Here is a 27069-nt window from a genome sequence, read left to right on the forward strand (position 1 = left end):
TCAGTGGTGTGTGTGTGTTACCTGGGTCAGTGGTGTGTGTGTGTTACCTGGGTCAGTGGTGTGTGTGTGTTACCTAGGTCAGTGGTGTGTGTGTGTTACCTGGGTCAGTGGTGTGTGTGTGTGTTACCTGGGTCAGTGGTGTGTGTGTGTTACCTAGGTCAGTGGTGTGTGTGTGTGTTACCTGGGTCAGTGGTGTGTGTGTGTGTTACCTGGGTCAGTGGTGTGTGTGTGTTACCTGGGTCAGTGGTGTGGTGTGTGTTACCTGGGTCAGTGGTGTGTGTGTTACCTGGGTCAGTGGATGTGTGTGTGTGTTACCTGGGTCAGTGGGTTGTGTGTGTTACCTGGGTCAGTGGTGTGTGTGTGTTTACATGGGTCAGTGGTGTGTGTGTGTGTTACCTGGGTCAGTGGTGTGTGTGTGTTACCTAGGTCAGTGGTGTGGTGTGTGTGTTACCTGGGTCAGTGGTGTGTGTGTGTTTACCTGGGTCAGTGGTGTGTGTGTGTTACCTGGGTCAGTGGTGTGTGTGTGTTACCTAGGTCAGTGGGTGTGTGTGTGTGTTACCTGGGTCAGTGGTGGTGGGTGTACTGGGTCAGTGGTGTGTGTGTGTTACCTGGGTCAGTGGTGTGTGTGTGTGTTACCTGGGTCAGTGGTGTGTTGTGTGTACTGGTCAGTGTGTGTGTGTGTGTTACCTGGGTCAGTGGTGTGTGTGTGTTACCTGGGTCAGTGGTGTGTGTGTGTACCTTAGGTCAGTGGTGTGTGTGTGTTACCTAGGTCAGTGGTGTGTGTGTGTTACCTAGGTCAGTGGTGTGTGTGTGTTACCTAGGTCAGTGGTGTGTGTGTGTTACCTAGGTCAGTGGTGTGTGTGTGTTACCTGGGTCAGTGGTGTGTGTGTGTACCTAGGTCAGTGGTGTGTGTGTGTTACCTGGTCAGTGGCATGTTGTGGGTGTTACCTGGGTCAGTGGTGTGTGTGTGTTACCTAGGGTCAGTGGTGTGTGTGTGTTACCTAGGTCATGGCCAGTGTGTGTACCTGGGTCAGTGGTGTGTGTGTGTTACCTGGGTCAGTGGTGTGTGTGTGTTGTTACCGGGGGTCAGTTGGTGTGTGTGTTACCTGGGTCAGTGGTGTGTGTGTGTTACCTAGGTCAGTGGTAATGGTGTTACCTGGGTCAGTGGTGTGTGTGTGGTTACCTGGGTCAAGTGGTGTGTGTGTTACCTGGGTCGTGGGTGTGTTACCTGGGTCAGTGGTGTGTGTGTTGTTACCTGGGTCAGTGGTGTGTGTGTGTGTTACTGGGTCAGTGGTGTGTGGTGTGTTACCTGGGTCAGTGGTGTGTGTGTTACCTGGGTCAGGTGTGTCCTGTGTGTGGTGTTACCTAGGTCAGTGGTGTGTGTGTTACCTGGGTCAGTGGTGTGTGTGTGTGTACCTGGGTCAGTGTGTGTGTGTGTTACCTGGGTCAGTGGTGTGTGGTGTTACCTGGGTCAGTGGTGTGTGTTGTTCAGGCAGTGGTGTGTGTGTTACCTGGGTCAGTGGTGTGTGTGTTACCTGGGTCAGTGGTTGTGTGTGTGTTACCTGGGTCAGTGGTGACCCAGGTAACCTGACCCAGGTAACACACACCCAACCTGACCCATGTAACACACACCCCAACCTGACCCAGGTAACACATGGGTCAAGTGGTGTGTGTGTGTGTTACCTGGGTCAGTGGTGTGTGTGTGTGTGTGTTACCTGGGTCAGTGGGGTGTGTGTGTTACCCTGGGTCAGTGGTGTGTGTGTGTTACCTGGGTCAGTGGTGTGTGTGTGTTGCCTGGGTCAGTGGTGTGTGTGTGTTGTGTTACCATGGGTCAGTGGTGTGTGTGTGTGTACTCACTCTCTTGTAGTAAATGGTAGGAGAGTGCTGCTTGTCTCTGCTTCTCCTAGAAAGACAACCGCAGACTTAAAACACACACACACCACTGACCCAGGTAACACACACACACCACTGACCCAGTAACACACACACACACCATTGACCCAGGTAACACACACACACACACCACTGACCCAGGTAACACACACCACACCACCGACCTAGGTAACACACACACACACCCCACCTGACACCAGTAACACACACACCCCACCTGACCCAGGTAACACACACACCCCACCTGACCCAGGTAACACACCCACCCACCTGACCCAGGTAACACACACACCCCACCTGACCCAGGTAACAGACCCCCACCTGACCCAGGTAACACACACACCCCACTGACCCAGGTAACACACACACCCCACCTGACCCAGGTAACACACCACACCCCACCTGACCCAGGTAACACACACACCCCACTTGACCCAGGTAACACACACACCCCACTTGACCCAGGTAACACACACACACCACCGACCCAGGTAACACACACACCACCTGACCCAGGTAACACACACACCACCTGACCCAGGTAACACACACACACCACCTGACCCAGGTAACACACCCCACCGACCCAGGTAACACACACACCCCACCTGACCCAGGTAACACACCCCACCGACCCAGGTAACACACACACCCCACCTAACCCAGGTAACACACACACCCCACCTGAACCAGGTAACACACACCACCCCACCTGACCCAGGTAACACACACACCCCACCTGACCCAGGTAACACACACACACCCCACCTGACCCAGGTAACACACACACACCCCACCTGACCCAGGTAACACACACACCACCCCACCTGACCCAGGTAACACACACACCCCACCTGACCCAGGTAACACACACACCCCACCTGACCCAGGTAACACACCCACCCCACCTGACCCAGGTAACACACCCACCCCACCTGACCCAGGTAACACACACACCCCACCTGACCCAGGTAACACCACACACCCCACCTGACCCAGGTAACACACACCCCACCTGACCCAGGTAACACACACACACCACGACCCAGGTAACACACACACACACCACCTGACCCAGGTAACACACACACCCACCTGACCCAGGTAACACACACACCACCTGACCCAGGTAACACACCCCACCGACCCAGGTAACACACACACCCCACCTGACCCAGGTAACACACCACACCGACCCAGGTAACACACACACCCCACCTGACCCAGGTAACACACCCCACCGACCCAGGTAACACAAACACCCCACCTAACCCAGGTAACACACACACCCCACCTGAACCAGGTAACACACACACCCCACCTGACCCAGGTAACACACACACCCCACCTGACCCAGGTAACACACACACACCCCACCTGACCCAGGTAACACACACACACCCCACCTGACCCAGGTAACACACACACACACACCCCACCTGACCCAGGTAACACACACACCCCACATGACCCAGGTAACACACACACACACCCCACCTGACCCAGGTAACACACACACCCCACCTGACCCAGGTAACACACCCACCCCACCTGACCCAGGTAACACACCCACCCCACCTGACCCAGGTAACACACCCACCCCACCTGACCCAGGTAACACACACACCCCACCTGACCCAGGTAACACACACCCCACCTGACCCAGGTAACACACACCCCACCTGACCCAGGTAACACACACACCCCACCTGACCCAGGTAACACACACCCCACCTGACCCAGGTAACACACACACCCCACCTGACCCAGGTAACACACACCCAACCTGACCCATGTAACACACACCCAACCTGACCCAGGTAACACACACCCCACCTGACCCAGGTAACACACACACCCCACCTGACCCAGGTAACACACACCCCACCTGACCCAGGTAACACACCCCACCTGACCCAGGTAACACACACACCCCACCTGACCCAGGTAACACACACACACCCCACCTGACCCAGGTAACACACCCCACCTGACCCAGGTAACACACACCCCCCCACCTGACCCAGGTAACACACACACCCCAACTGACCCAGGTAACACACCCCACCTGACCCAGGTAACACACACCTGACAGTGTCCTTCCATTTCTGGTGCAGCAGTCTGGCCATGTTGAGGTCCATCCTCACAGAGTAGTCATCAGGAGAACACACACCTGGCAACCAAGCACAGGAGAGCTGAGGGAGTGTGTCTGGGGTGTGTGTGTTGCCTGGGTCAGTGGGGTGTGTGTGTTACATGGGTCAGTGGTGTGTGTGCTACCTGGGTCAGTGGTGTGTGTGTGTGGTGTTGTGTGTGTGTGTGTGTGTTACCTGTAGGACACCAACAGGGCCAAACAGCTCAACCAGCTGCAGAGCCAGTTCTGTAGGCAGCTTCAGTTCAACACTCTGGATGTCCACGAGTCTGTCCCTCCTCTTCTCCTTCCTCCCTTTCCTCTCCTCCTCCTCCTCTCTCCTCTCCATCTCCTCCAGCTGGGCTAGGAGCGACTGGGTCACCTCGTCTACGCAATACAGCTCCTCCTCCCTCTCCCATTTCTCCCACTGCTCTGCGTCAGCTCCGCTCTCCGAGTCCCGAACCACTGCCTGCTCCTCCACATCTCTTCCTGGTGGTCTGTGCTCCAGACGAGTGGACTCTCCCAAGGGGGTGTTTTGTTCCTCTGAGCCGCCCCCACCCCCAGACACCGGATGGTTCAGTCCACTAACCCCACCTACCCCTTCGTCAACGCCCCCTCCTGTCCTCCACGTCTCCTCTTCCTCCTCCCCTCTTCCCAATACAACAACCGCCTCACTATCAGAACCGCTGTTGGCCGAAGCCTGTTCTCCTGGGGGCGTAACCCGCCTTTCCGTCCTCTCCTCCAGGGACACACCTACAGCCATGTCCAGATCTTCATCACCCTCCTCATCCTCCTCTTCCTCTAGGAAAAGTCTCTCCCCAGAGTCTAGCAACAGATTACTGGTCCACTCCAGATCCTTAGGAGAGAGGAACCAATGGCACATTTAAAATTAATTTAGGGTGGTCTCGCTATATAGGGACGGGGCCCTACTGCCTCGCTATATAGGGGACGGGGCCCTACGGCCTCCCTATACAGGGGACGGGGCCCTACTGCCTCGCCATATAGGGGACGGGGCCCTACTGCCTCCCCATATAGGGGACGGGGCCCTACTGCCTCCCCATATAGGGGACGGGGCCCTACTGCCTCCCCATATAGGGGACGGGGCCCTACTGCCTCCCCATATAGGGGACGGGGCCCTACTGCCTCCCCATATAGGGGACGGGGCCCTACTGCCTCCCCATATAGGGGACGGGGCCCTACTGCCTCCCCATATAGGGGACGGGGCACTACTGCCTCCCCATATAGGGGACGGGGCCCTACTGCCTCCCCATATAGGGGACGGGGCCCTACTGCCTCCCCATATCCCCATATAGGGGACGGGGCCCTACCGCCTCCCCATATAGGGGACGGGGCCCTACTGCCTCCCCATATAGGGGACGGGGCCCTACTGCCTCCCCATATAGGGGACGGGGCCCTACTGCCTCCCCATATAGGGGACGGGGGCTCTACTGCCTCCCCATATAGGGGACGGGGCCCTACTGCCTCCCCATATAGGGGACGGGGCCCTACTGCCTCCCCATATAGGGGACGGGGCCCTACTGCCTCCCATATAGGGGACGGGGCCCTACTGCCTCCCCATATAGGGGACGGGGCCCTACTGCCTCCCCATATAGGGGACGGGGCCCTACTGCCTCCCCATATAGGGGACGGGGCCCTACTGCCTCCCCATATCCCCATATAGGGGACGGGGCCCTACCGCCTCCCCATATAGGGACGGGGCCCTACCGCCTCCCCATATAGGGACGGGGCCCTACCGCCTCCCCATATAGGGGACGGGGCCCTACTGCCTCCCTATATAGGGGACGGGGCTCTACTGCCTCACCATATAGGGGACGGGGCTCTACTGCCTCCCCATATAGGGGACGGGGCCCTACTGCCTCGCCTTATAGGGGACGGGGCCCTACTGCCTCGCCTTGCTATATAGGGGACGGGGCCCTACTGCCTCCCCATATAGGGGACGGGGCCCTACTGCCTCGCCTTGCTATATAGGGGACGGGGCCCTACTGCCTTCCCATATAGGGGACGGGGCCCTACGGCCTCGCCTTGCTATATAGGGGACGGGGCCCTACTGCCTCGCCTTATAGGGGACGGGGCCCTACGGCCTCGCCTTGCTATATAGGGGACGGGGCCCTACTGCCTCGCTATATAGGGGACGGGGCCCTACTGCCTCCCCATATAGGGGACGGGGCCCTACGGTCTCCCCATATAGGGGACGGGGCCCTACGGCCTCCCCATATAGGGGACGGGGCCCTACGGTCTCCCCATATAGGGGACGGGGCCCTACGGCCTCCCCATATAGGGGACGGGGCCCTACGGCCTCCCCATATAGGGGACGGTGCCACAATAAACAACAACAAACAACAACAAACAATAAAGAACACAATAAACAACAACAATAAACAACAACAAACAATAAACAACAATAATAAACTACAACAAACAATAAACAACACAATAAACAACAACAATAAACAACAACAAACAATAAACAACACAATAAACAACAACAACAATAAACAACAACACACAATAAACAACAATAATAATAAACAACAAACATCCCGACCTGCTGACACGTGTCATAGAGGTCCTCCAGAGTGTGTCTGTTGACCAGTTTAAAATGGCGTCTGAGAATGACAAGGTTCTGCAGTCTGGTCCGGCCCTCCTCCAGCTCCCTCTCCTCCACCTGGCTCCCCTTCTCGTGCGTCACACGGTACGGCACCACGCGCTGGCCGGAGGGGTGAACCGCAACGCCGGCCGAGACCGCCGCCGATACCTCTGGGAGGAAACGGGAAGGGTTGCCGTGGAGAATGGCGAGGGTGTTGTTAGGGGGAAAGTGGTATCCCGCGGCGTCGGTTGGGTTGTCGTGACGATTGTGGTCGAGACGCCAGAGGAAGGCGAAGTCTTGCGGGTCGGTCTGGGAGGAGCGATCTGTGTCGGCCAATGACGGAGGAGGGGAGGGGCGGTGGGGGTTAGGGTTAAGGTCAGGGTTGAGATTAGGGTAGAGGTCAGGTTGGAGGTTAGGTTTGAGGTCGAGGTTAGGGTTAAGGACAGGGTCGAGGTTAGGTTGGAGGTCAGGGTCGAGGTTAGGGTTAAGGTCAGAGTCGAGATTAGGGTCGAGGTTAGGGTTAAGGTCGAAGTTAGGGCTAAAGTCAGAGTCGAGATTAGGGTCGAGGTCAGAGTGGAGATTAGGGTCGAGGTCAGAGTGGATATTAGGGTCGAGGTCAGAAGGGAGATTAGGGTCGAGGTCAGAGTGGAGATTAGGGGCAAGGTCAGAGTGGAGATTAGGGGCAAGGTCAGAGTTAGGGTTAGGGTCGAGGTCAGAGTGAAGATTAGGGTCGAGGTCAGAGTTGGGGTTAGGGTCGAGGTCAGAGTTAGGGTTAGGGTCGAGGTCAGAGTGGAGATTAGGGTCGAGGTCAGAGTTAGGGTTAGGGTCGAGGTCAGCGTCTGTCTGTGGTTTGGGGGAGGGAGGGGTGTTGTTTGTGAAGGTGAGCACCAGCTGTTTCTCAGCCCTGCGACTCTGCCTCTGCTCCTCACTGCCCCCACCAAGATGGCCGACTTCACCTTCCATCCTGGTCTCACTAGAGTCAGTACACTGACTGCCCCCACCAAGATGGCCGACTTCACCTTCCATCCTGGTCTCACTAGCGTCAGTGCACTGACTGACCTCACCAACATGGCTGCCTTCACCAGCTTCCACACTGCCCTCACCAATATGGCTGTCCCTATCAGTACACTGACTGCCCCCACCAAGATGGCCGACTTCACCTTCCACCCTGGTCTCACTAGCGTCAGTGCACTGACTGACCTCACCAGCATGGCTGCCTTCACCAGCTTCCACACTGCCCTCACCAATATGGCTGTCCCTATCAGTACACTGACTGACCTTACCAAGATGGCTTCCTTCTACCTCCAACAAGTCTTTCTCTACTAAACCCTGAGTCCCCCCCTCTCCGGCGGACTGAATGGTCTCTCCCTCCCTCTGCTCCACGGTGTTGGATCCAACCACCTGGGTTGAGTTAGGGTTAGCCGACACACAGTCAGGTAATTCCTCCCGACTCAGGACTCGGTCTTTATCAGCCTCCCCTCTCCTCCCTCCTGCCACACCCCTCTCTCCTCCTTCTCCAAGTGAACGGTCTGAGCTAAGGGAGGGGATGGGGGAGGGGCAGGTGGGCAGGGGGAAGGAGTCAACACCCGTCTGTAAGAGCTCTAGAAGCTTCTGGAACTCTGTGACATGAGGCTCGCGACCAGGATGCCCTTCTGATTGGCTGTCTCTGGGATCTGCCTCCTCCCCCTCTTCCTCCCTCCCAGGGTGCCTCCCATTCCTTCCTCCTCCTCCTCTTCTTTGCTCCAGTACCTCCTCTGAAGGCCAGTCTCCAACAAACTCCAACAACTCAGGCCTCACCCTCTCTCCCCCATCACCCACCTGCTCTCCCCCATCACCCATTTCTCCCAACAACTTCCCTCCTCCATCCCCCTCGCTCACTGATTGGCTAGCGTCCTTCACTATGACAGCAGGCTCCAGCCTATCAGAGTCCGTCTTCCTAGTTCTACTCCTCCTCTCTTTCCTCACCCTCTGACCAATCGACTCGGAGAAAGCCACGGGCCTCTCGTCGTCACCATGGAAATCTGCACTAAACACAGACTCCACCAGACAATGGGGAATTCCTGTCTCTTCCTCTTCCTCCCCCATTTTCCCCTCGTCCTCCGGTTGCCACGGAGCTTCCGGTTCAGAGGCCACCGCTCCTAAATCAAGAATATCCTCCTCATCCAGAATTTTAGAATTGTCCAGAATTCCACATTTTTCCGAGGCCTTTCCAATGAGGGAGAGGGACTCTGTGGACCCGTGGGCAGAGCTGTGACCCGGGGTTATGGCTCTCCCGGAGCGGCCGACCGACGACACGTCGGGAAGCGAGGAGGAGAGCTGGGGGCAGGACCTCTCAGAGCCCTGGACCAATCGCTGCTCTCCTACCAGGTCGTGGCGGGCCTCGTCTGAGGACTTGGGCCTATCAGGAGAAAGAGAGACAGAGAGAAAGAGATCACCTTTTCATTGTGACTTCAATTCAAGGGATCTGCATCTATTGTGATGCAACCTGAAACTAACCTTAGTCCTGGCCCTAACCCTGGGCCCTAACCCCTAACCCTAACCCTGGGCCCTAACCCTAACCCTGGGCCCTAACCCTATCCCTATCCCTGATCCTATCCCTAGTCTCCTATTGGTAGTTTGAGATGCAGTCTGGGTGTGTTGAGGAAACTTACTGTGACGGGCTAGCCTCCTGATGGGGTGGGCTAGCCTCCTGATGGGGTGGGCTAGCCTCCTGATGGGGTGGGCTAGCCTCCTGATGGGGTGGGCTAGCCTCCTGATGGGGTGGGCTAGCCTCCTGATGGGGTGGGCTAGCCTCCTGATGGAGTGGGCTAGCCTCCTGATGGAGTGGGCTAGCCTCCTGATGGGGTGGGCTAGCCTCCTGATGGAGTGGGCTAGCCTCCTGATGGAGTGGGCTAGCCTCCTGATGGGGTGGGCTAGCCTCCTGATGGGATGGTAGTTTGGCCTCCTGAGGTGGGGGGTAGTTTGGCCTCCTGATGGGGGGGTAGTTTGGCCTCCTGATGGGGGGGTAGTTTGGCCTCCTGATGGGGTGGGCTTGGGTCCTGTTGGGGGGGTAGTTTGGCCTCCTGGTGGGGTGGGCTTGGGTCCTGTTGGGGAGGTAGTTTGGCCTCCTGGTGGGGTGGGCTTGGGTCCTGTTGGGGGGGTAGTTTGGCCTCCTGATGGGGTGGGCTTGGGTCCTGTTGGGGGGGTAGTTTGGCCTCCTGGTGGGGTGGGCTTGGGTCCTGTTGGGGGGGTAGTTTGGCGTCGTGATGAGGGGGTCGTGTTGGGTCATAATGGGGGGGTAGTTTGGGGTGAGAGCTCCCCATGATGGAGTGAATGGTCACGTGACGATCATAATTTTCCATCATCCAACGGATCTTCTCTGCTTTAACACTGTGCCTAGTACGTCTAGAGAGAGAGAGAGAGAGAGAGAGAGAGACAGAGAGAGAGAGACAGAGAGAGACAGAGAGAGAGAGACAGAGAGAGACAGAGAGAGACAGAGACAGAGACAGAGAGAGAGACAGAGACAGAGACAGAGAGACAGAGAGAGACAGACAGAGAGAGAGAGAGACAGAGAGAGAGAGAGAGAGACAGAGAGAGAGACAGAGGTAGAGAGGGGGGGGGAGAGGAAGGGAGAGAGCGAGGAGGGGAGAAAGAGGAGGGGAGAGAGAGGGGGGGGGGGGGGGGAGTGGAGAAAGGAGGGAGAGAAAGAGGGGAGAGGAGGGGGGCGAAAGAGGAGGGGTTATCCATTTAGTTTTTCATTTCGACTTCAATTCAGATGAATTAGTAATAAGTTTATTAGTGGTTTGTTTACATTAAATCAAAGTCTATCCTATCATAATAACTTTATTGGTAATTTACATCAATTCAAAGTATATGGTAATATAGAGAGGTCATGCTGTTCGTGATGTGTATGAGGAAGTGAATTCAGATGACCAGCATGCATCTGTTCAGAAACTAACTGTGAGAACTTTCAGAGTCTTCTGGATTGATGATGAACTGAAACCTGTGACAGGTCAAAGATATAATGACCAGCATGCACCTGTTCAGAAACTGACAGGTCAAAGATATAATGACCAGCATGCACCTGTTCAGAAACTGACAGGTCAAAGATATAATGACCAGCATGCACCTGTTCAGAAACTGACAGGTCAAAGATATAATGACCAGCATGCACCTGTTCAGAAACTGTGACAGGTCAAAGATATGATGACCAGCATGCACCTGTTCAGGAACTGTGAGAACTGAAGCGAATGGGGATCCAAATAAACAAATACCTTTATTGGTACCTCTCCAGGTGTTTCGTAATAACTTTACTGGTACCTCTCCAGGTGTTTCGTAATAACTTTATTGGTACCTCCCCAGGTGTTTCGTAATAACTTTATTGGTACCTCTCCAGGTGTTTCGTAAAAACTTTATTGGTACCTCTCCAGGTGTTTCGTAATAACTTTATTGGTACCTCTCCAGGTGTTTCGTAATAACTTTATTGGTACCTCTCCAGGTGTTTCGTAATAACTTTATTGGTACCGTCTCCAGGTGTTTCGTAATAACTTTATTGGTACCCTCTCCAGGTGTTTCGTAATAACTTTATTGGTACCCTCTCCAGTTCCCTGGGTTTGTTCTTCCACCAGGTACTAGGCTCCCGGAACAAAACCTTGTAGTTGTGCCTCAGAGCCTGTAGGGACATACAGCACATCCTACCATTAGACTGTGTGTGTGTGTAGGTGTGTGTGTGTAGATGTGTGTTTAGGTGTGTGTGTCTAGGTGTGTGTGTGTGTAGGTGTGTGTGTAGGTGTGTGTATGTGGATGTGTGTGTGTGTGTGTGTATGTGTGTGGGTGTGTTTAGGTGTGTGTGTGTGTGTAGGTGTGTGGATGTGTGTGTGTGTAGGTGTGTGTGTGTAGGTGTGTGTGTGTAGGTGTGTGTGTGTGTAGGTGTGTGGGTGTGTGTTTAGGTGTGTGTAGGTGTGTGTGTGTGTAGGTGTGTGTGTGTGTGTTTAGGTGTGTGTAGGTGTGTGTGTGTGTAGGTGTGTGTGTGTGTGTTTAGGTGTGTGTAGGTGTGTGTGTGTGTGTGTGTGTGTGTGTGTGTGTGTGTGTGTGTGTGTGTGTGTGTGTGTGTGTGTGTGTGTGTGTGTGTGTGTGTGTGTGTGTGTGTGTGTGTGTGTTTGGTAACAGACACCAGTATAATACATACATGAACATGAATAACTATTGAAATGTATTTCTGATTAAAATGGAACATAGTTTGTATTTTCAGATGAAAGAAAGAAGAGAGAGACAGACCATAGTTACGTAGGGTTTCATCTCCCAGCCCTGCATGTTGGTGTTGTCAATAATAACAGGAGAGAAAGAGGCCTCCATCACTTCCTGGGCTGAGGACACATCAACACCATGTTATTCAATGGGAAACAGAGACCATTTACATGGTTAGGGTGTAGGGGTTAGGGTGTAGGGGTTAGGGTGTAGGGGTTAGGGTGTAGGGGTTAGGGTGTATACCATTTACATGGTTAGGGTGTAGGGGTTAGGGTGTAGGGGTTAGGGTGTAGGGGTTAGGGTGTATACCATTTACATGGTTAGGGTGTAGGGGTTAGGGTGTAGGGGTTAGGGTGTATACCATTTACATGGTTAGGGTGTAGGGGTTAGGGTGTAGGGGTTAGGGTGTAGGGGTTAGTTAGGGTATAGGGGTTAGTTAGGGTGTAAGGGTTAGGGTGTAGGGGTTAGTTAGGGTGTAGGGGTTAGGGTGTAGGGGTTAGTTAGGGTGTAGGGGTTAGTTAGGGTGTAGGGGTTAGTTAGGGTGTAGGGTTAGGGTGTAGGGTTAGTTAGGGTGTAAGGGTTAGTTAGGGTGTAGGGGTTAGTTAGGGTGTAGGGGTTAGTTAGGGTGTAGGGTTAGGGTGTAGGGGTTAGTTAGGGTGTAGGGGTTAGGGTGTAGGGGTTAGTTAGGGTGTAGGGGTTAGTTAGGGTGTAGGGGTTAGTTAGGGTGTAGGGGTTAGTTAGGGTGTAGGGTTAGGGTGTAGGGGTTAGTTAGGGTGTAGGGGTTAGTTAGGGTGTAGGGGTTAGTTAGGGTGTAGGGGTTAGTTAGGGTGTAGGGGTTAGTTAGGGTGTAGGGGTTAGTTAGGGTGTAAGGGTTAGTTAGGGTGTAAGGGTTAGTTAGGGTGTAGGGGTTAGTTAGGGTGTAGGGGTTAGTTAGGGTGTAGGGGTTAGGGTGTAGGGGTTATACCTCTAGCGTGGTTCCATTCGTGGGCCTCCCCTAAAGCTGAGGGGTCGTAGCGATAGTCCCCATGACGACAGAAATAATCATCTGTGCTCAACACCACCCCATGTGGGTTCTGTTCCAGCATGGCCCTACACACACACACAGGGATAACACACACACACACACACACACACACAGACACAGATAACACACACACACACACACACACAGGGATAACACACACACACAGGGATAACACACACACACACAGAGATAACACACACACGCGCACACACACACACACACACACACACACACAGGGATAACACACACACACACACCCACAGAGATAACACACACACACACACCCACAGAGATAACACACACACACACCCACAGAGATAACACACACACACACCCACAGAGATAACACACACACCCACAGAGATAACACACACACACACCCACAGAGATAACACACACACACACAGAGATAACACACACACACACCCACAGAGATAACACACACACACACACACACACACACACACACACACACACACACACACACAGGAATAACACACGCACGCAAGCACACACGATTATTGGTGAGTGTGGTTAACATTATTGTAAACACACACACACACCCATCCAACACCCCGCCCACCCCCTATACACACACACACACCTAACACGCCCCCTTACCGGGCCAGGGTGGACTTGCCCGACCCAGGAGCTCCCCGTAGCAGCACTAGGACACGCCCCTCCAGCCGGAGCCTACCATGTTGCCCAGAGAGGAGGGGTGCTCTGGGGCCAGCAGACACACCCCCTGTCCAAGACCTGGGGACGGTCGCGGCTTGACCGACAGGGCCCTGGGCCAACCAGTGGGAGGCGGGTGTGGCTCGGGTGTGCCAGGAGGAGGGGCTTAGCGCCACAGGGACGATAAATGCCGGCCCCGTTGCCTGATTTCCGCGGACATGCGGTTGGAACTCCGGCGCTCGAGTATTCCAGAACGGCGGGTTGTTGAGTCGCTCTTCTTCTCCTGCGACGCTCGTCTTCGTCCTCGCCCCCCTTACTACGCCACCTGGTGGTACGGTCCGCTCGCCCTCTGGATGAACAGTGAACTGGTCCAGTTTCCTGTATGCCTGGAATGCAGAGGGGCGATCGGCGGCCCCTGGGTCCAAAAGCAGGCTGGGTTTAGTTCTGTCCGTCTCGGATGGCGATGAAGTCAGATGGCTGAAGTCCAGTGTTGACCGTTGCCGCCGGTAACCGGCTGCTCCTCCAGAGAAGTTGAGACTCAGGTCAGAGACAGGGGAGTGAGGTCCGCTAGCCTGCCCAGCTGAGAACACCCTGTCTGGGCATGGCTGGTCCCCTGGGAGCCCCCTCCTGGAGGCTGAGGCTCTTGGGCTGGACTGGAGCGGCTGTGGCAGGGCCTGCTGCTGGGCGCCCGGGGGCTGAACGAGGAAGGAGAGGGAAGAGACGGATGAGGAAGAGGAGGAGTGAAGATCACCGTGGTCCCTTTCTTCAGCTTCCTGCTGTATGGTAAGATTCTCCAGCTCACGGTCGATCAGAACATCAAACTCTTCTGTCAAGTCAGTGGTCAGGTCCTGGTTATCTTCGCTGCGGAGAGGAGGGGCCCGTCGGGGAGGGGAGAGGGGGACAGCGGACTCCCCCGTAGGAGGGTGGGAGTGAAGGTCGGGTTTGGAGGAGTTGTGTTGGGGGCTGAGGAGAGCTGCGGTAAGCTCAAACCCGGAGAGGAGGGGAGGGAGGGGGCCAACACGCTCAGCTGCTACAGACAGCTCCAGGAGAGAATCCATCGCATTCTCAACTACAGGAAGAGACAGGAAGAGACATGGAGAGAGAGAGAGAGACAGAGAGACAGAGACAGAGAGAGAGAGAGAGAGAGAGGTGGTAGGAGAGAGAGAGAGAGAGAGAGAGAGAGAGAGAGAGAGAGAGAGAGGTGGTAAGAGAGAGAGAGAGAGAGAGAGAGAGAGAGAGAGAGAGAGAGAGAGAGGTGGTAAGAGAGAGAGAGAGAGAGAGAGAGAGAGAGGTGGTAAGAGAGAGAGAGAGAGAGAGAGAGAGGTGGTAAGAGAGAGAGAGAGAGAGAGAGAGAGAGAGAGAGAGGTGGTAAGAGAGAGAGAGAGAGAGAGAGAGAGAGAGAGAGAGAGAGAGAGAGAGAGGGTGGTAAGAGAGAGAGAGAGAGAGAGGTGGTAGGAGAGAGAGAGAGAGAGAGGTGGTAGGAGAGAGAGAGAGGTGGTAGGAGAGAGAGAGAAGGGGAGATGGTAGGAGAGAGAGAGGTGGTAGGAGAGAGAGAGAGAGAGAGAGGTGGTAGGAGAGAGAGAGAGGTGGTAGGAGAGAGAGAGAAGGGGAGATGGTAGGAGAGAGAGAGGTGGTAGGAGAGAGAGAGAAAGGGAACAGTTGGTTAAATTAACTCTTTAGCCGTGTGTGACATGTACAGTCGTGGCCAAAAGTTGAGAACGACACAGATATTAATTTCCACACAGTTTGCTGCTTCAGTGTCTTTAGATATTTTTGTCAGATGTTACTGAAGTACAATTACAAGCATTTCATAAGTGTCAAAGGCTTTTATTGACAATTACATGAAGTTGATGCAAAGAGTCGATATTTGCAGTGTTGACCCTTCTTTTTCAAGACCTCTGCAATTCGCTCTGTCATGCTGTCAATCAACTTCTGGGCCACATCCTGACTGATGGCAGCCCATTCTTGCATAATCAATGCTTGGAATTTGTCATAATTTGTGGGTTTTTGTTTGTCCACCCGCCTCTTGAGGATTGACCACAAGTTCTCAATGGGATTAAGGTCTGGGGAGTTTCCTGGCCTGGGACCCAAAATATCGATGTTTTGTTCCCCGAGCCACTTAGTTATCATTTTTGCCTTATGGCAAGGTGCTCCATCATGCTGGAAAAGGCATTGTTTGTCACCAAACTGTTCCTGGATGGTTGGGAGAAGTTGCTCTCGGAGGATGTGTTGGTACCATTCTTTATTCATGGTTGTGTTCTTAGGCAACATTGTGAGTGAGCCCACTCCCTCGGCTGAGAAGCAACCCCAAACATGAATGGTCTCAGGATGCTTTACTGTTGGCATGACACAGGACTGATGGTAGCGCTCACCTTGTCTTCTCTGGACAAGCTTTTTTCTGGATGCCCAAACAATCGGAAAGGGGATTCATCAGAGAAAATGACTTTACCCCAGTCCTCAGCAGTCCAATCCCTGTACCTTCTGCAGAATATCAGTCTGTCCCTGATGTTTTTCCTGGAGAGAAGTGGCTTCTTTGCTGCCCTTCTTGACACCAGGTCATCCCCCAAAAGTCTTCGCCTCACTGCGTGCAGATGCACTCACACCTGCCTGCTGCCGTTCCTGAGCAAGCTCTGTACTGGGGGTGCCCCAATCCCGCAGCTGAATCAACTTTAGGAGAAGGTCCTGGCGCTTGCTAGACTTTCTTGGGCGCCCTGAAGCCTTCTTCACAACAATTGAACCGCTCTTCTTGAAGTTCTTGATGATCCGATAAATGGTTGATATAGGTGCCATCTTACTGGCAGCAATATCCTTGCCTGTGAAGCCCTTTTTGTGAAAAGCGATGATGACGACACGTTTCCTTGCAGGTAACCATGGTTGACATGGATTCCAAGTACAACCCTCCTTTTGAAGCTTCCAGTCTGTTATTCGAACTCAATCAGCATGACAGAGTGATCTCCAGCCTTGTCAACACTCACACCCGTGTTAACGAGAGAATCACTGACATGACGTCAGCTGGTCCTTTTGTGGCAGGGCTGAAATGCAGTGGAAATGTTTTTTTGGGGGGGATTCAGTTCATTTGCATGGCAAAGAGGGACTTTGCAATTAATTGCAATTAATCTGATCACTCTTCATAACATTCTGGACTATATGCAAATTGCCATCATACAAACTGAGGCAGCAGAAAATGTATGTTTGTGTCTCAACTTTTGGCCACGACTGTACACACGTCTATGTAACTGTGTCTCTTACATGTAAATACTAAATATAATAAGTCACAATGTGCTGTTGAACTGTAGTCTCAATATGTACTGTAGTCTCAATATGTACTGTAGTCCCAATATGTACTGTTGAACTGTAGTCCCAATATGTACTGTTGAACTGTAGTCACAATGTGCTGTTGAACTGTAGTCCCAATATGTAGTGTTGAACTGTAGTCTCAATATGTACTGTAGTCACAATGTACTGTTGAACTGTAGTCTCAATATGTACTGTAGTCTCAATATGTACTGTTAAACTGTAGTCCCAATATGTACTGTTGAACTGTAGTCTCAATATGTACTGTTGAACTGTAGTCTCAATATGTACTGTAGTCCCAATATGTACTGTTGAACTGTAGTCTCAATATGTACTGTAGTCTCAATATGTACTGTAGTCCCAATATGTACTGTTGAACTGTAGTCCCAATATGTACTGTTGAACTGTAGTCCCAATATGTACTGTTGAACTGTAGTCTCAATATGTACTGTTGAACTGTAGTCCCAATATGTACTGTTGAACTGTAGTCTCAATATGAACTGTTGAACTGTAGTCCCAATATGTACTGTTGAACTGTAGTCTCAATATGTACTGTTGAACTGTAGTCCCAATATGTACTGTTGAACTGTAGTCTCAATATGTACTGTTGAACTGTAGTCTCAATATGAACTGTAGTCCCAATATGTACTGTTGAACTGTAGTCTCAATATGTACTGTAGTCACAATATGTACTGTAGAACTGTAGTCCCAATATGTACTGTAGTCCCAATATGTACTGTTGTACTGTAGTCCCAATATGTACTGTTAAACTGTATTCTCAATATGTACTGTAGTCCCAATATGTACTGTAGTCCCAATATGTACTGTTGAACTGTAGTCCCAATATGTACTGTAGTCTCAATATGTACTGTTGAACTGTAGTCCCAATATGTACTGTTGAACTGTAGTCCCAATATGTACTGTAGTCCCAATATGTACTGGTGAACTGTAGTCCCAATATGTACTGTTAAACGGTAGTCTCAATATGTACTGTAGTCTCAATATGTACTGTAGTCCCAATATGTACTGTTAAACTGTAGTCCCAATATGTACTGTTGAACTGTAGTCTCAATATGTACTGTTGAACTGTAGTCCCAATATGTACTGTTGAACTGTAGTCTCAATATGTACTGTTGAACTGTAGTCCCAATATGTACTGTAGTCCCAATATGTACTGTTAAACTGTAGTCCCAATATGTACTGTTGTACTGTAGTCTCAATATGTACTGTTGAACTGTAGTCCCAATATGTACTGTTGAACTGTAGTCCCAATATGTACTGTTGAACTGTAGTCCCAATCTGTACTGTTGTACTGTAGTCTCAATATGTACTGTTGAACTGTAGTCCCAATATGTACTGTTGTACTGTAGTCCCAATATGTACTGTAGTCCCAATATGTACTGTTGAACTGTAGTCCCAATATGTACTGTAGTCCCAATATGTACTGTAGTCCCAATATGTACTGTTAAACTGTAGTCTCAATATGTACTGGTGAACTACAGTAACCTCGTGACACCAGGGGATTATGCAACAACATGATCACACAGTCAGCACACACGACATTGAAATACACGCTAACGCGGAGTTATCCTATTCACAAAATAGGAAAGTAAATTGTTAGCCTGGATGATTTTTTTGACTGTAGTTATTCATCTTATGTAAAAAAATAAAAAATAAGAAAAACCATTTTGTGGTTTAGATTGAGTGTCGGGAGTAAGTGGAGGAGCAGGAATGTGTGGGAGAGAGGTGACGTCACATAACGTCTGACATAACGTAGATCAACATAATCAATCATATGATCAATATGGGAAATATCGGTCAAAGGGACCAGCATTGCTGTTGCAACAACGCACCCAACCAATCACGTTAGGTACATACTTAATATCTAGATATCGATCAAGATAACTAAAAGCTTTGTCACAACTAGCTACGTTCAACTTGCCATATTGTCAGTCAAGAGTCATTTACCTTTGAAGTCACACTCGGCCAACACAATGTAAAGAACTTCCGGATCCAGGTGGCAAAACATCTCCTTCATGGTCCTCACGATCTCGTCCTTGTCCTGAGAAGTAGCCGAGATGCCTCCTGAGTTTGTCGAAACGAGCATATTAGTACTACCGTAGTCGTGAGAGTTAGTCCCGGTGTTGAATTCACTTCTCGACAGCGGAGCGCCGTCACTCGTTCCCGGTATTCGGTAGTAGTTGTTGTTGTCGTTTGACAACCCGCGTACTCTTGCCGGGCTATGACCATTTTTCTTTTTCCTTGGCATTCTCGGTGTGCTAATGTTTAAAAACAGTTGTCTTAGGGAAGTTTCTCACCAGCGTGGTGTTGTGGCCATGTTAAAAACAATGGAAGAAGCTGGTTTGAGGAAGCTGGGCTGAAACAACAGCAGCGCACCAAGCGGCTGGGTTGGTCAACTACAGTTCACCCTGATAGATACTGGAGAGAGAGAGAGAGAAATATGACCACGCTGAAATCCTGCCAAATCAACTTTTGTAGTTCCCAAATAGATGTTGTCGTTACGTTGTTGTTCATTTAAATCCATTTCAATTCAAGGGCCTTTATTGGCATGGGAAACATATGTTAAACATTGCCAAAAGTAAGTGAGGTAGATAATATACAAAAGTGAAATAAACAATAGAAATTAACAATAAACATCACACTCACAGAAGTTTCAAAAAGAATAAAGACATTACACGTGTCATATTATTGTAACAATGTACAAATGGTTTATATACAAAAGGGAAAATAAATAAGCACAAATATGGGTTGTATTTACAATGGTGTTAAATCCTTCTCTTTTACATTTATTAATATCTGCAACTTTGGTACACTGGCATAATATCAGTGCCTTGTCTGCTATTCTAATTAATTTGGTACAGTGTTGAAAACTCCTTCCAAACCTCATAAATTATATTCCGGCCATGCACAAACCTAGAATCAGTTTTCCCCTTCCCTCCCCCCACAACTTCAACCCCTATCCATTCAGGGAACTTCTAAATACTGACCTGGGATCAGCATCTCTTGTCCGGTTTTTATGTTCCTGCATCTAAAAAGAAGAAGGGGGAAGTTGGAGTTAGTTTTTTTCCCCGAGTCCCGCTTGATGAGGTGTGTTGCAGTACCCCGGTCAGACCGAGGACGGCGCCGTCCACCCAGCGTCCACAGAGGGGACATTCAAACTGCTGAGACTGGCTGCTGAGACTGGAGACACGGAGCTTTGTGCCGAAACTAAAAACACACACACAACCTCATGAATTAAAACCGCTCATTGGTGAGGTAAATATGATACAGGAATTACATGTTGGGTTTATTTTTGGTGGACCGCGGCTACTGTTTGCAGATATTTGTGGCTCATAGTTGTATGTATACAAAATGCTTTCTTGTGATAATTGTGATGTTGGAGAGGGAGGGCGACGATTGCATTTTTTACAACCAAGAGAAGTAAGCGCCACTGTAAGGAAACGATGTGAAGAGAGAGACAGAGACAGAGAGAGCTTGAAGTTGAAACAAACATAACGAAGTTGATTTATCTTTATTTTCCTGGACAAATAAAGTTGTTTTTTTACTTCTAAACGCTAAACATGACAGGAAGTCGTTCGCAGAAAGAGGTCTTGAGAATAACTATTATTCGTGATTTTAATTTCTGTCTCTTTTGGTAACAACAGTGATGTGCAAATGTGATGGTGTTCTCTGTGAGTAGTTTGAGGCCTAGGCTAACAATGCTAACGATGCTAACAATGCTAACAACGCTAACATTTCTAAAATAGCTAAAAATGCTAGCTGGTTAGCTTAGCTTAGCATACACAGTGCGGGTCTTGTGAACCAACTACCATAGCTAGCTAGCTAGCATCGCAACTCATCCTGCAATAGTAGTATGTTTATTTTTAATAGATATTAATTTGATTTGTCGGACTCGTTCAACATACACACAGGTGTAATGGTATATATATATATTGTATTTGAAAACGCAAACCAAACTGGTGGCTACAAAACATTTAACGTTAATCTTGATGTAAGAACATGCGATTGCAGAGCGGATATCGCGCTGGTTAGCTAACATGCTAACTAGCACAGCCAGGATTTTGTATTTATTATTATACAAAAAAAACAACTTCATTCAGGGAGACATCTCCCCCTAGTCGACTGACGCGTGCCTATTCCCCTCGCAGTCTATCGCATAAATAATCATCAGAAGCACAAAACAGTGTTTAAAAACGATGTTTTTTGAGAAGTGCGGTAGAATGGTTGTGTTGATTTGTGTTTTGTCTTCTGGCCTATAGAGGCCAGTAGAGGACTGTGTGGATTAAAACGACGACAAGCATGGAGTTCCCGCAGCAGCAGAAACCGGCGGGGGACAGTAAGATCACCTACCCGCCTGGAGTGAAGGAAATCACGGAGAAGATAAGCAACGATGAGGTGGTGAAACGGCTGAAGGTTAGTCGGTTAAAACCAACCCCCCCTCAAGACTGACTGAGCTAGGATGTGTTCCTTGGGGGGTTTCTCACTGTAAACATACTGTAGCTTATCTCTTCCGACTCACTACATCAATGTCCAGCACACTGGCCGATTACCAATAACGCCCAAACTCTCTAAACATGAAAGACACCTGCTACAGCCGAGTTAAGTCGTTCACTAGTATAGGCAGGGAGAGAGAGAGAGGCTGAGATGGAGGAAAAAACAAACATAGCTTTTTCAGAGACGGTAGCTATCTATGGTCAGAGGATTTGTTGTTTTTCTCCCAATAACGTTGCTACTCTGCTGGGAAGCCAGAGGTGTAAAAAGTGACGTTGTCATGGTACCGGACCACGGTCATAGATCTAGAACACCGCGACGTCGGCGTTCTTTATGACGTCGTTGTGTATGACGTCATGCACTAGTAGGAGGTCTGCCTTGTGTACCTGCGGGATGATGTCATGAATAGAAGGGTGGGGGGACCGACCACCTCTATGGAAACCTCTCTGTGATGCTGCTGCTGCTTTTTGTTCTGCGGAGGACAGACAGGCAGAGGGCCGACAGACAGACAGGCAGGCAGACAGACAGGCAGGCAGAGGGCCGACAGACAGACAGGCAGGCAGGCAGAGGGCTGACAGACAGACAGACAGAGGGCCGACAGACAGACAGGCAGAGGGCCGACAGACAGACAGACAGGCAGAGGGCCGACAGACAGGCAGGCAGAGGGCCAGACAGACAGACAGGCAGAGGGCCGACAGACAGACAGGCAGAGGGCCGACAGACAGACAGGCAGAGGGCCGACAGACAGACAGGCAGAGGGCCGACAGACAGACAGGCAGGCAGAGGGCCGACAGACAGACAGGCAGAGGGCCGACAGACAGACAGGCAGAGGGCCGACAGACAGACAGGCAGGCAGAGGGCCGACAGACAGACAGGCAGGCAGAGGGCCAACAGACAGACAGGCAGAGGGCCGACAGACAGACAGGCAGAGGGCCAACAGACAGGCAGGCAGGCAGAGGGCCGACAGACAGACAGGCAGGCAGAGGGCCGACAGACAGGCAGGCAGAGGGCAGACAGACAGACAGGCAGGCAGAGGGCCGACAGACAGACAGGCAGGCAGAGGGCCAACAGACAGGCAGGCAGAGGGCCAACAGACAGGCAGGCAGAGGGCCGACAGACAGACAGGCAGAGGGCCAACAGGCAGGCAGGCAGGCAGAGGGCCGACAGACAGGCAGGCAGAGGGCCGACAGACAGGCAGGCAGAGGGCCGACAGACAGACAGGCAGGCAGACAGAGGGCCGACAGACAGACAGGCAGAGGGCCAACAGACAGGCAGGCAGGCAGAGGGCCGACAGACAGGCAGGCAGAGGGCCGACAGACAGACAGGCAGGCAGACAGAGGGCCGACAGACAGACAGGCAGAGGGCCAACAGACAGGCAGGCAGGCAGAGGGCCAACAGACAGGCAGGCAGGCAGAGGGCCGACAGACAGACAGGCAGAGGGCCAACAGACAGGCAGGCAGAGGGCCGACAGACAGGCAGGCAGAGGGCCAACAGACAGACAGGCAGAGGGCCGACAGACAGACAGACAGACAGGCAGGCAGAGGGCCGACAGACAGGCAGGCAGAGGGCCGACAGACAGGCAGGCAGAGGGCCAACAGACAGGCAGGCAGAGGGCCAACAGGCAGGCAGAGGGCCAACAGACAGGCAGAGGGCCAACAGACAGGCAGGCAGAGGGCCAACAGGCAGGCAGGCAGAGGGCCAACAGACAGGCAGGCAGAGGGCCGACAGACAGACAGGCAGAGGGCCAACAGACAGACAGGCAGGCAGAGGGCCGACAGACAGACAGGCAGGCAGAGGGCCAACAGACAGACAGGCAGAGGGCCGACAGACAGACAGGCAGAGGGCCAACAGACAGGCAGGCAGGCAGAGGGCCGACAGACAGACAGGCAGGCAGAGGGCCGACAGACAGGCAGGCAGAGGGCCGACAGACAGACAGGCAGGCAGAGGGCCGACAGACAGACAGGCAGGCAGAGGGCCAACAGACAGGCAGGCAGAGGGCCAACAGACAGGCAGGCAGAGGGCCGACAGACAGGCAGGCAGAGGGCCGACAGACAGGCAGGCAGAGGGCCGACAGACAGGCAGGCAGGCAGAGGGCCGACAGACAGGCAGGCAGGCAGAGGGCCGACAGACAGACAGGCAGGCAGAGGGCCGACAGACAGGCAGGCAGAGGGCCGACAGACAGGCAGGCAGAGGGCCGACAGACAGACAGGCAGGCAGACAGAGGGCCGACAGACAGACAGGCAGAGGGCCAACAGACAGGCAGGCAGGCAGAGGGCCAACAGACAGGCAGGCAGGCAGAGGGCCGACAGACAGACAGGCAGAGGGCCAACAGACAGACAGACAGGCAGGCAGAGGGCCGACAGACAGACAGGCAGAGGGCCGACAGACAGACAGACAGACAGGCAGGCAGAGGGCCGACAGACAGACAGGCAGAGGGCCGACAGACAGGCAGGCAGAGGGCCGACAGACAGGCAGGCAGAGGGCCGACAGACAGGCAGGCAGAGGGCCAACAGACAGACAGGCAGGCAGAGGGCCGACAGACAGGCAGGCAGAGGGCCAACAGACAGACAGGCAGGCAGAGGGCCGACAGACAGGCAGGCAGAGGGCCGACAGACAGGCAGGCAGAGGGCCAACAGACAGACAGGCAGGCAGAGGGCCGACAGACAGGCAGGCAGAGGGCCGACAGACAGGCAGGCAGAGGGCCGACAGACAGGCAGGCAGAGGGCCGACAGACAGGCAGGCAGAGGGCCGACAGACAGGCAGGCAGAGGGCAGACAGGCAGGCAGAGGGCAGACAGACAGGCAGAGGGCAAACAGACAGGCAGGCAGAGGGCAGACAGGCAGGCAGAGGACAGACAGGCAGGCAGAGGGCCGACAGACAGACAGGCAGAGGGCCAACAGACAGGCAGGCAGGCAGAGGGCCGACAGACAGACAGGCAGGCAGAGGGCCGACAGACAGACAGGCAGGCAGAGGGCCAACAGACAGACAGACAGACAGAGGGCCGACAGACAGGCAGGCAGGCAGAGGGCCGACAGACAGGCAGGCAGGCAGAGGGCCGACAGACAGACAGACAGGCAGAGGGCCAACAGACAGACAGACAGGCAGAGGGCCAACAGACAGACAGGCAGGCAGAGGGCCGACAGACAGGCAGGCAGAGGGCCGACAGACAGGCAGGCAGGCAGGCAGAGGGCCGACAGACAGGCAGGCAGAGGGCCGACAGACAGGCAGGCAGAGGGCCGACAGACAGGCAGGCAGAGGGCCGACAGACAGGCAGGCAGAGGGCCGACAGACAGGCAGGCAGGCAGAGGGCCGACAGACAGGCAGGCAGAGGGCCGACAGACAGACAGGCAGGCAGAGGGCCAACAGACAGGCAGGCAGAGGGCCGACAGACAGGCAGGCAGAGGGCCAACAGACAGACAGGCAGAGGGCCAACAGACAGGCAGGCAGAGGGCCAACAGACAGGCAGGCAGAGGGCCGACAGACAGGCAGGCAGAGGGCCAACAGACAGGCAGGCAGAGGGCCAACAGACAGACAGGCAGGCAGAGGGCCAACAGACAGGCAGGCAGAGGGCCGACAGACAGACAGGCAGGCAGAGGGCCAACAGACAGGCAGGCAGAGGGCCGACAGACAGGCAGGCAGAGGGCCAACAGACAGGCAGGCAGAGGGCCAACAGACAGGCAGGCAGAGGGCCGACAGACAGGCAGGCAGAGGGCCGACAGACAGGCAGGCAGAGGGCCAACAGACAGGCAGGCAGAGGGCCAACAGACAGGCAGGCAGAGGGCCAACAGACAGACAGGCAGGCAGAGGGCCGACAGACAGACAGGCAGGCAGGCAGAGGGCCAACAGACAGACAGGCAGGCAGAGGGCCGACAGACAGGCAGGCAGGCAGAGGGCCGACAGACAGACAGACAGGCAGGCAGAGGGCCGACAGACAGACAGGCAGGCAGGCAGAGGGCCGACAGACAGACAGGCAGGCACGCAGAGGGCCGACAGACAGACAGGCAGGCACGCAGAGGGCCGACAGACAGACAGGCAGGCACGCAGAGGGCAGACAGGCAGGCACGCAGAGGGCCGACAGACAGGCAGGCACGCAGAGGGCCGACAGACAGGCAGGCACGCAGAGGGCCTGACAGACAGGCAGGCACGCAGAGGGCCTGACAGACAGGCAGGCACGCAGAGGGCCTGACAGACAGGCAGGCACGCAGAGGGCCTGACAGACAGGCAGGCACGCAGAGGGCCTGACAGACAGGCAGGCACGCAGAGGGCCTGACAGACAGGCAGGCACGCAGAGGGCCTGACAGACAGGCAGGCACGCAGAGGGCCTGACAGACAGGCAGGCACGCAGAGGGCCTGACAGACAGGCAGGCACGCAGAGGGCCTGACAGACAGGCAGGCACGCAGAGGGCCTGACAGACAGGCAGGCACGCAGAGGGCCAGACAGACAGGCAGGCACGCAGAGGGCCAGACAGACAGGCAGGCACGCAGAGGGCCAGACAGACAGGCAGGCACGCAGAGGGCCAGACAGACAGGCAGGCACGCAGAGGGCCAGACAGGCAGGCAGGCACGCAGAGGGCCAGACAGGCAGGCAGGCACGCAGAGGGCCAGACAGGCAGGCAGGCACGCAGAGGGCCAGACAGGCAGGCACGCAGAGGGCCAGACAGGCAGGCACGCAGAGGGCCAGACAGGCAGGCAGGCACGCAGAGGGCCAACAGACAGACTGACAGACAGGCACGCAGAGGGCCAACAGACAGACTGACAGACAGGCACGCAGAGGGCCAACAGACAGACTGACAGACAGGCACGCAGAGGGCCAACAGACAGACTGACAGACAGGCACGCAGAGGGCCAACAGACAGACTGACAGACAGGCACGCAGAGGGCCAACAGACAGTTTAAAAATGCTTCTACCCTGACTTGGGCAGGAGCTCATCGGAACTGAGAACCGGCACATGTTCTACTGCTTGAGTTCCTGTTACTCATATAGAAAATGAGCTCCAAAGTAAACAGAACTGGGCCAGTACCTAAACAGAACTGGGCCAGTACCTAAACAGAACTGGGCCAGTACCTAAACAGAACTGGGCCAGTACCTAAACAGAACTGGGCCAGTACCTAAACAGAACTGGGCCAGTACCTAAACAGAACTGGGCCAGTACCTAAACAGAACTGGGCCAGTACCTAAACATAAACAGAACTGGGCCAGTACCTAAACATAAACAGAACCTATTTCAGTCCAAGTCAAGCACTGAGATAAACTATAGTAACTCCCTTACCCAGATGTTTAAACGAGCTGTGTCTGTGCATGGGAGCCGTTTGGACAGTCTTAGTGACAGTTGTAGCTGCTTTGTGTGATGTATTGTCGTCTCTACCTTCTTTGCCCTTTGTGCTGTTGTCTGGGCCCAATAATGTTTGTACCCTGTGTTGTGTTGCTACCATGTTGTGTTGCTACCTTGTTGATGTTGTCATGTGTTGCTACCTTGTTGATGTTGTCATGTGTTGCTACCATGTTGTTGTCATGTTGTGTTGCTACCATGTTGTTGTCATGCTGTGTTGCTACCATGTTGTGTTGCTACCTTGTTGATGTTGTCATGTGTTGCTACCATGTTGTGTTGCTACCATGTTGTCATGTTGTGTTGTTGTCATGTTGTGTTGCTACCATGTTGTCATGTTGTGTTGCTACCATGTTGTTGTCATGTTGTGTTGCTACCATGT

At 53.3% G+C, this 27069-nt stretch overlaps 2 protein-coding genes across 2 annotated transcripts in view; one reads left to right on the top strand and one right to left on the bottom strand.

The window, feature by feature from the left end:
* Positions 1–19261, bottom strand: part of LOC109888300 (NEDD4-binding protein 2) — a 35866-nt gene extending 16605 nt beyond the window's left edge. The window contains exons 1-9 of the mRNA XM_031814611.1: positions 18817–19261; positions 13501–14623; positions 12820–12944; positions 11886–11974; positions 11204–11280; positions 9547–10013; positions 8129–9013; positions 6588–6952; positions 4404–4877 (exon numbers count right to left, since the gene is read on the bottom strand). Coding sequence (XP_031670471.1) covers positions 4404–4877; positions 6588–6952; positions 8129–9013; positions 9547–10013; positions 11204–11280; positions 11886–11974; positions 12820–12944; positions 13501–14623; positions 18817–19117 — 3906 coding nt within the window. The 5' untranslated portion in view covers positions 19118–19261. The remainder of the gene's footprint in view (positions 1–4403; positions 4878–6587; positions 6953–8128; positions 9014–9546; positions 10014–11203; positions 11281–11885; positions 11975–12819; positions 12945–13500; positions 14624–18816) is intronic.
* A 1034-nt stretch (positions 19262–20295) lies between these two features.
* LOC116360196 (sister chromatid cohesion protein PDS5 homolog B) overlaps positions 20296–27069 on the top strand; it is a gene marked incomplete at its 3' end in the record, with an annotated part of 30675 nt that continues 23901 nt past the window's right edge. Inside the window, 2 exon segments of the mRNA XM_031815065.1 lie at positions 20296–20540; positions 21129–21282. Coding sequence (XP_031670925.1) covers positions 21169–21282 — 114 coding nt within the window.

This window comes from Oncorhynchus kisutch, unplaced genomic scaffold (genome assembly GCF_002021735.2).
Source record: "Oncorhynchus kisutch isolate 150728-3 unplaced genomic scaffold, Okis_V2 Okis07a-Okis12b_hom, whole genome shotgun sequence".
Lineage (NCBI taxonomy): Eukaryota > Metazoa > Chordata > Actinopteri > Salmoniformes > Salmonidae > Oncorhynchus > Oncorhynchus kisutch.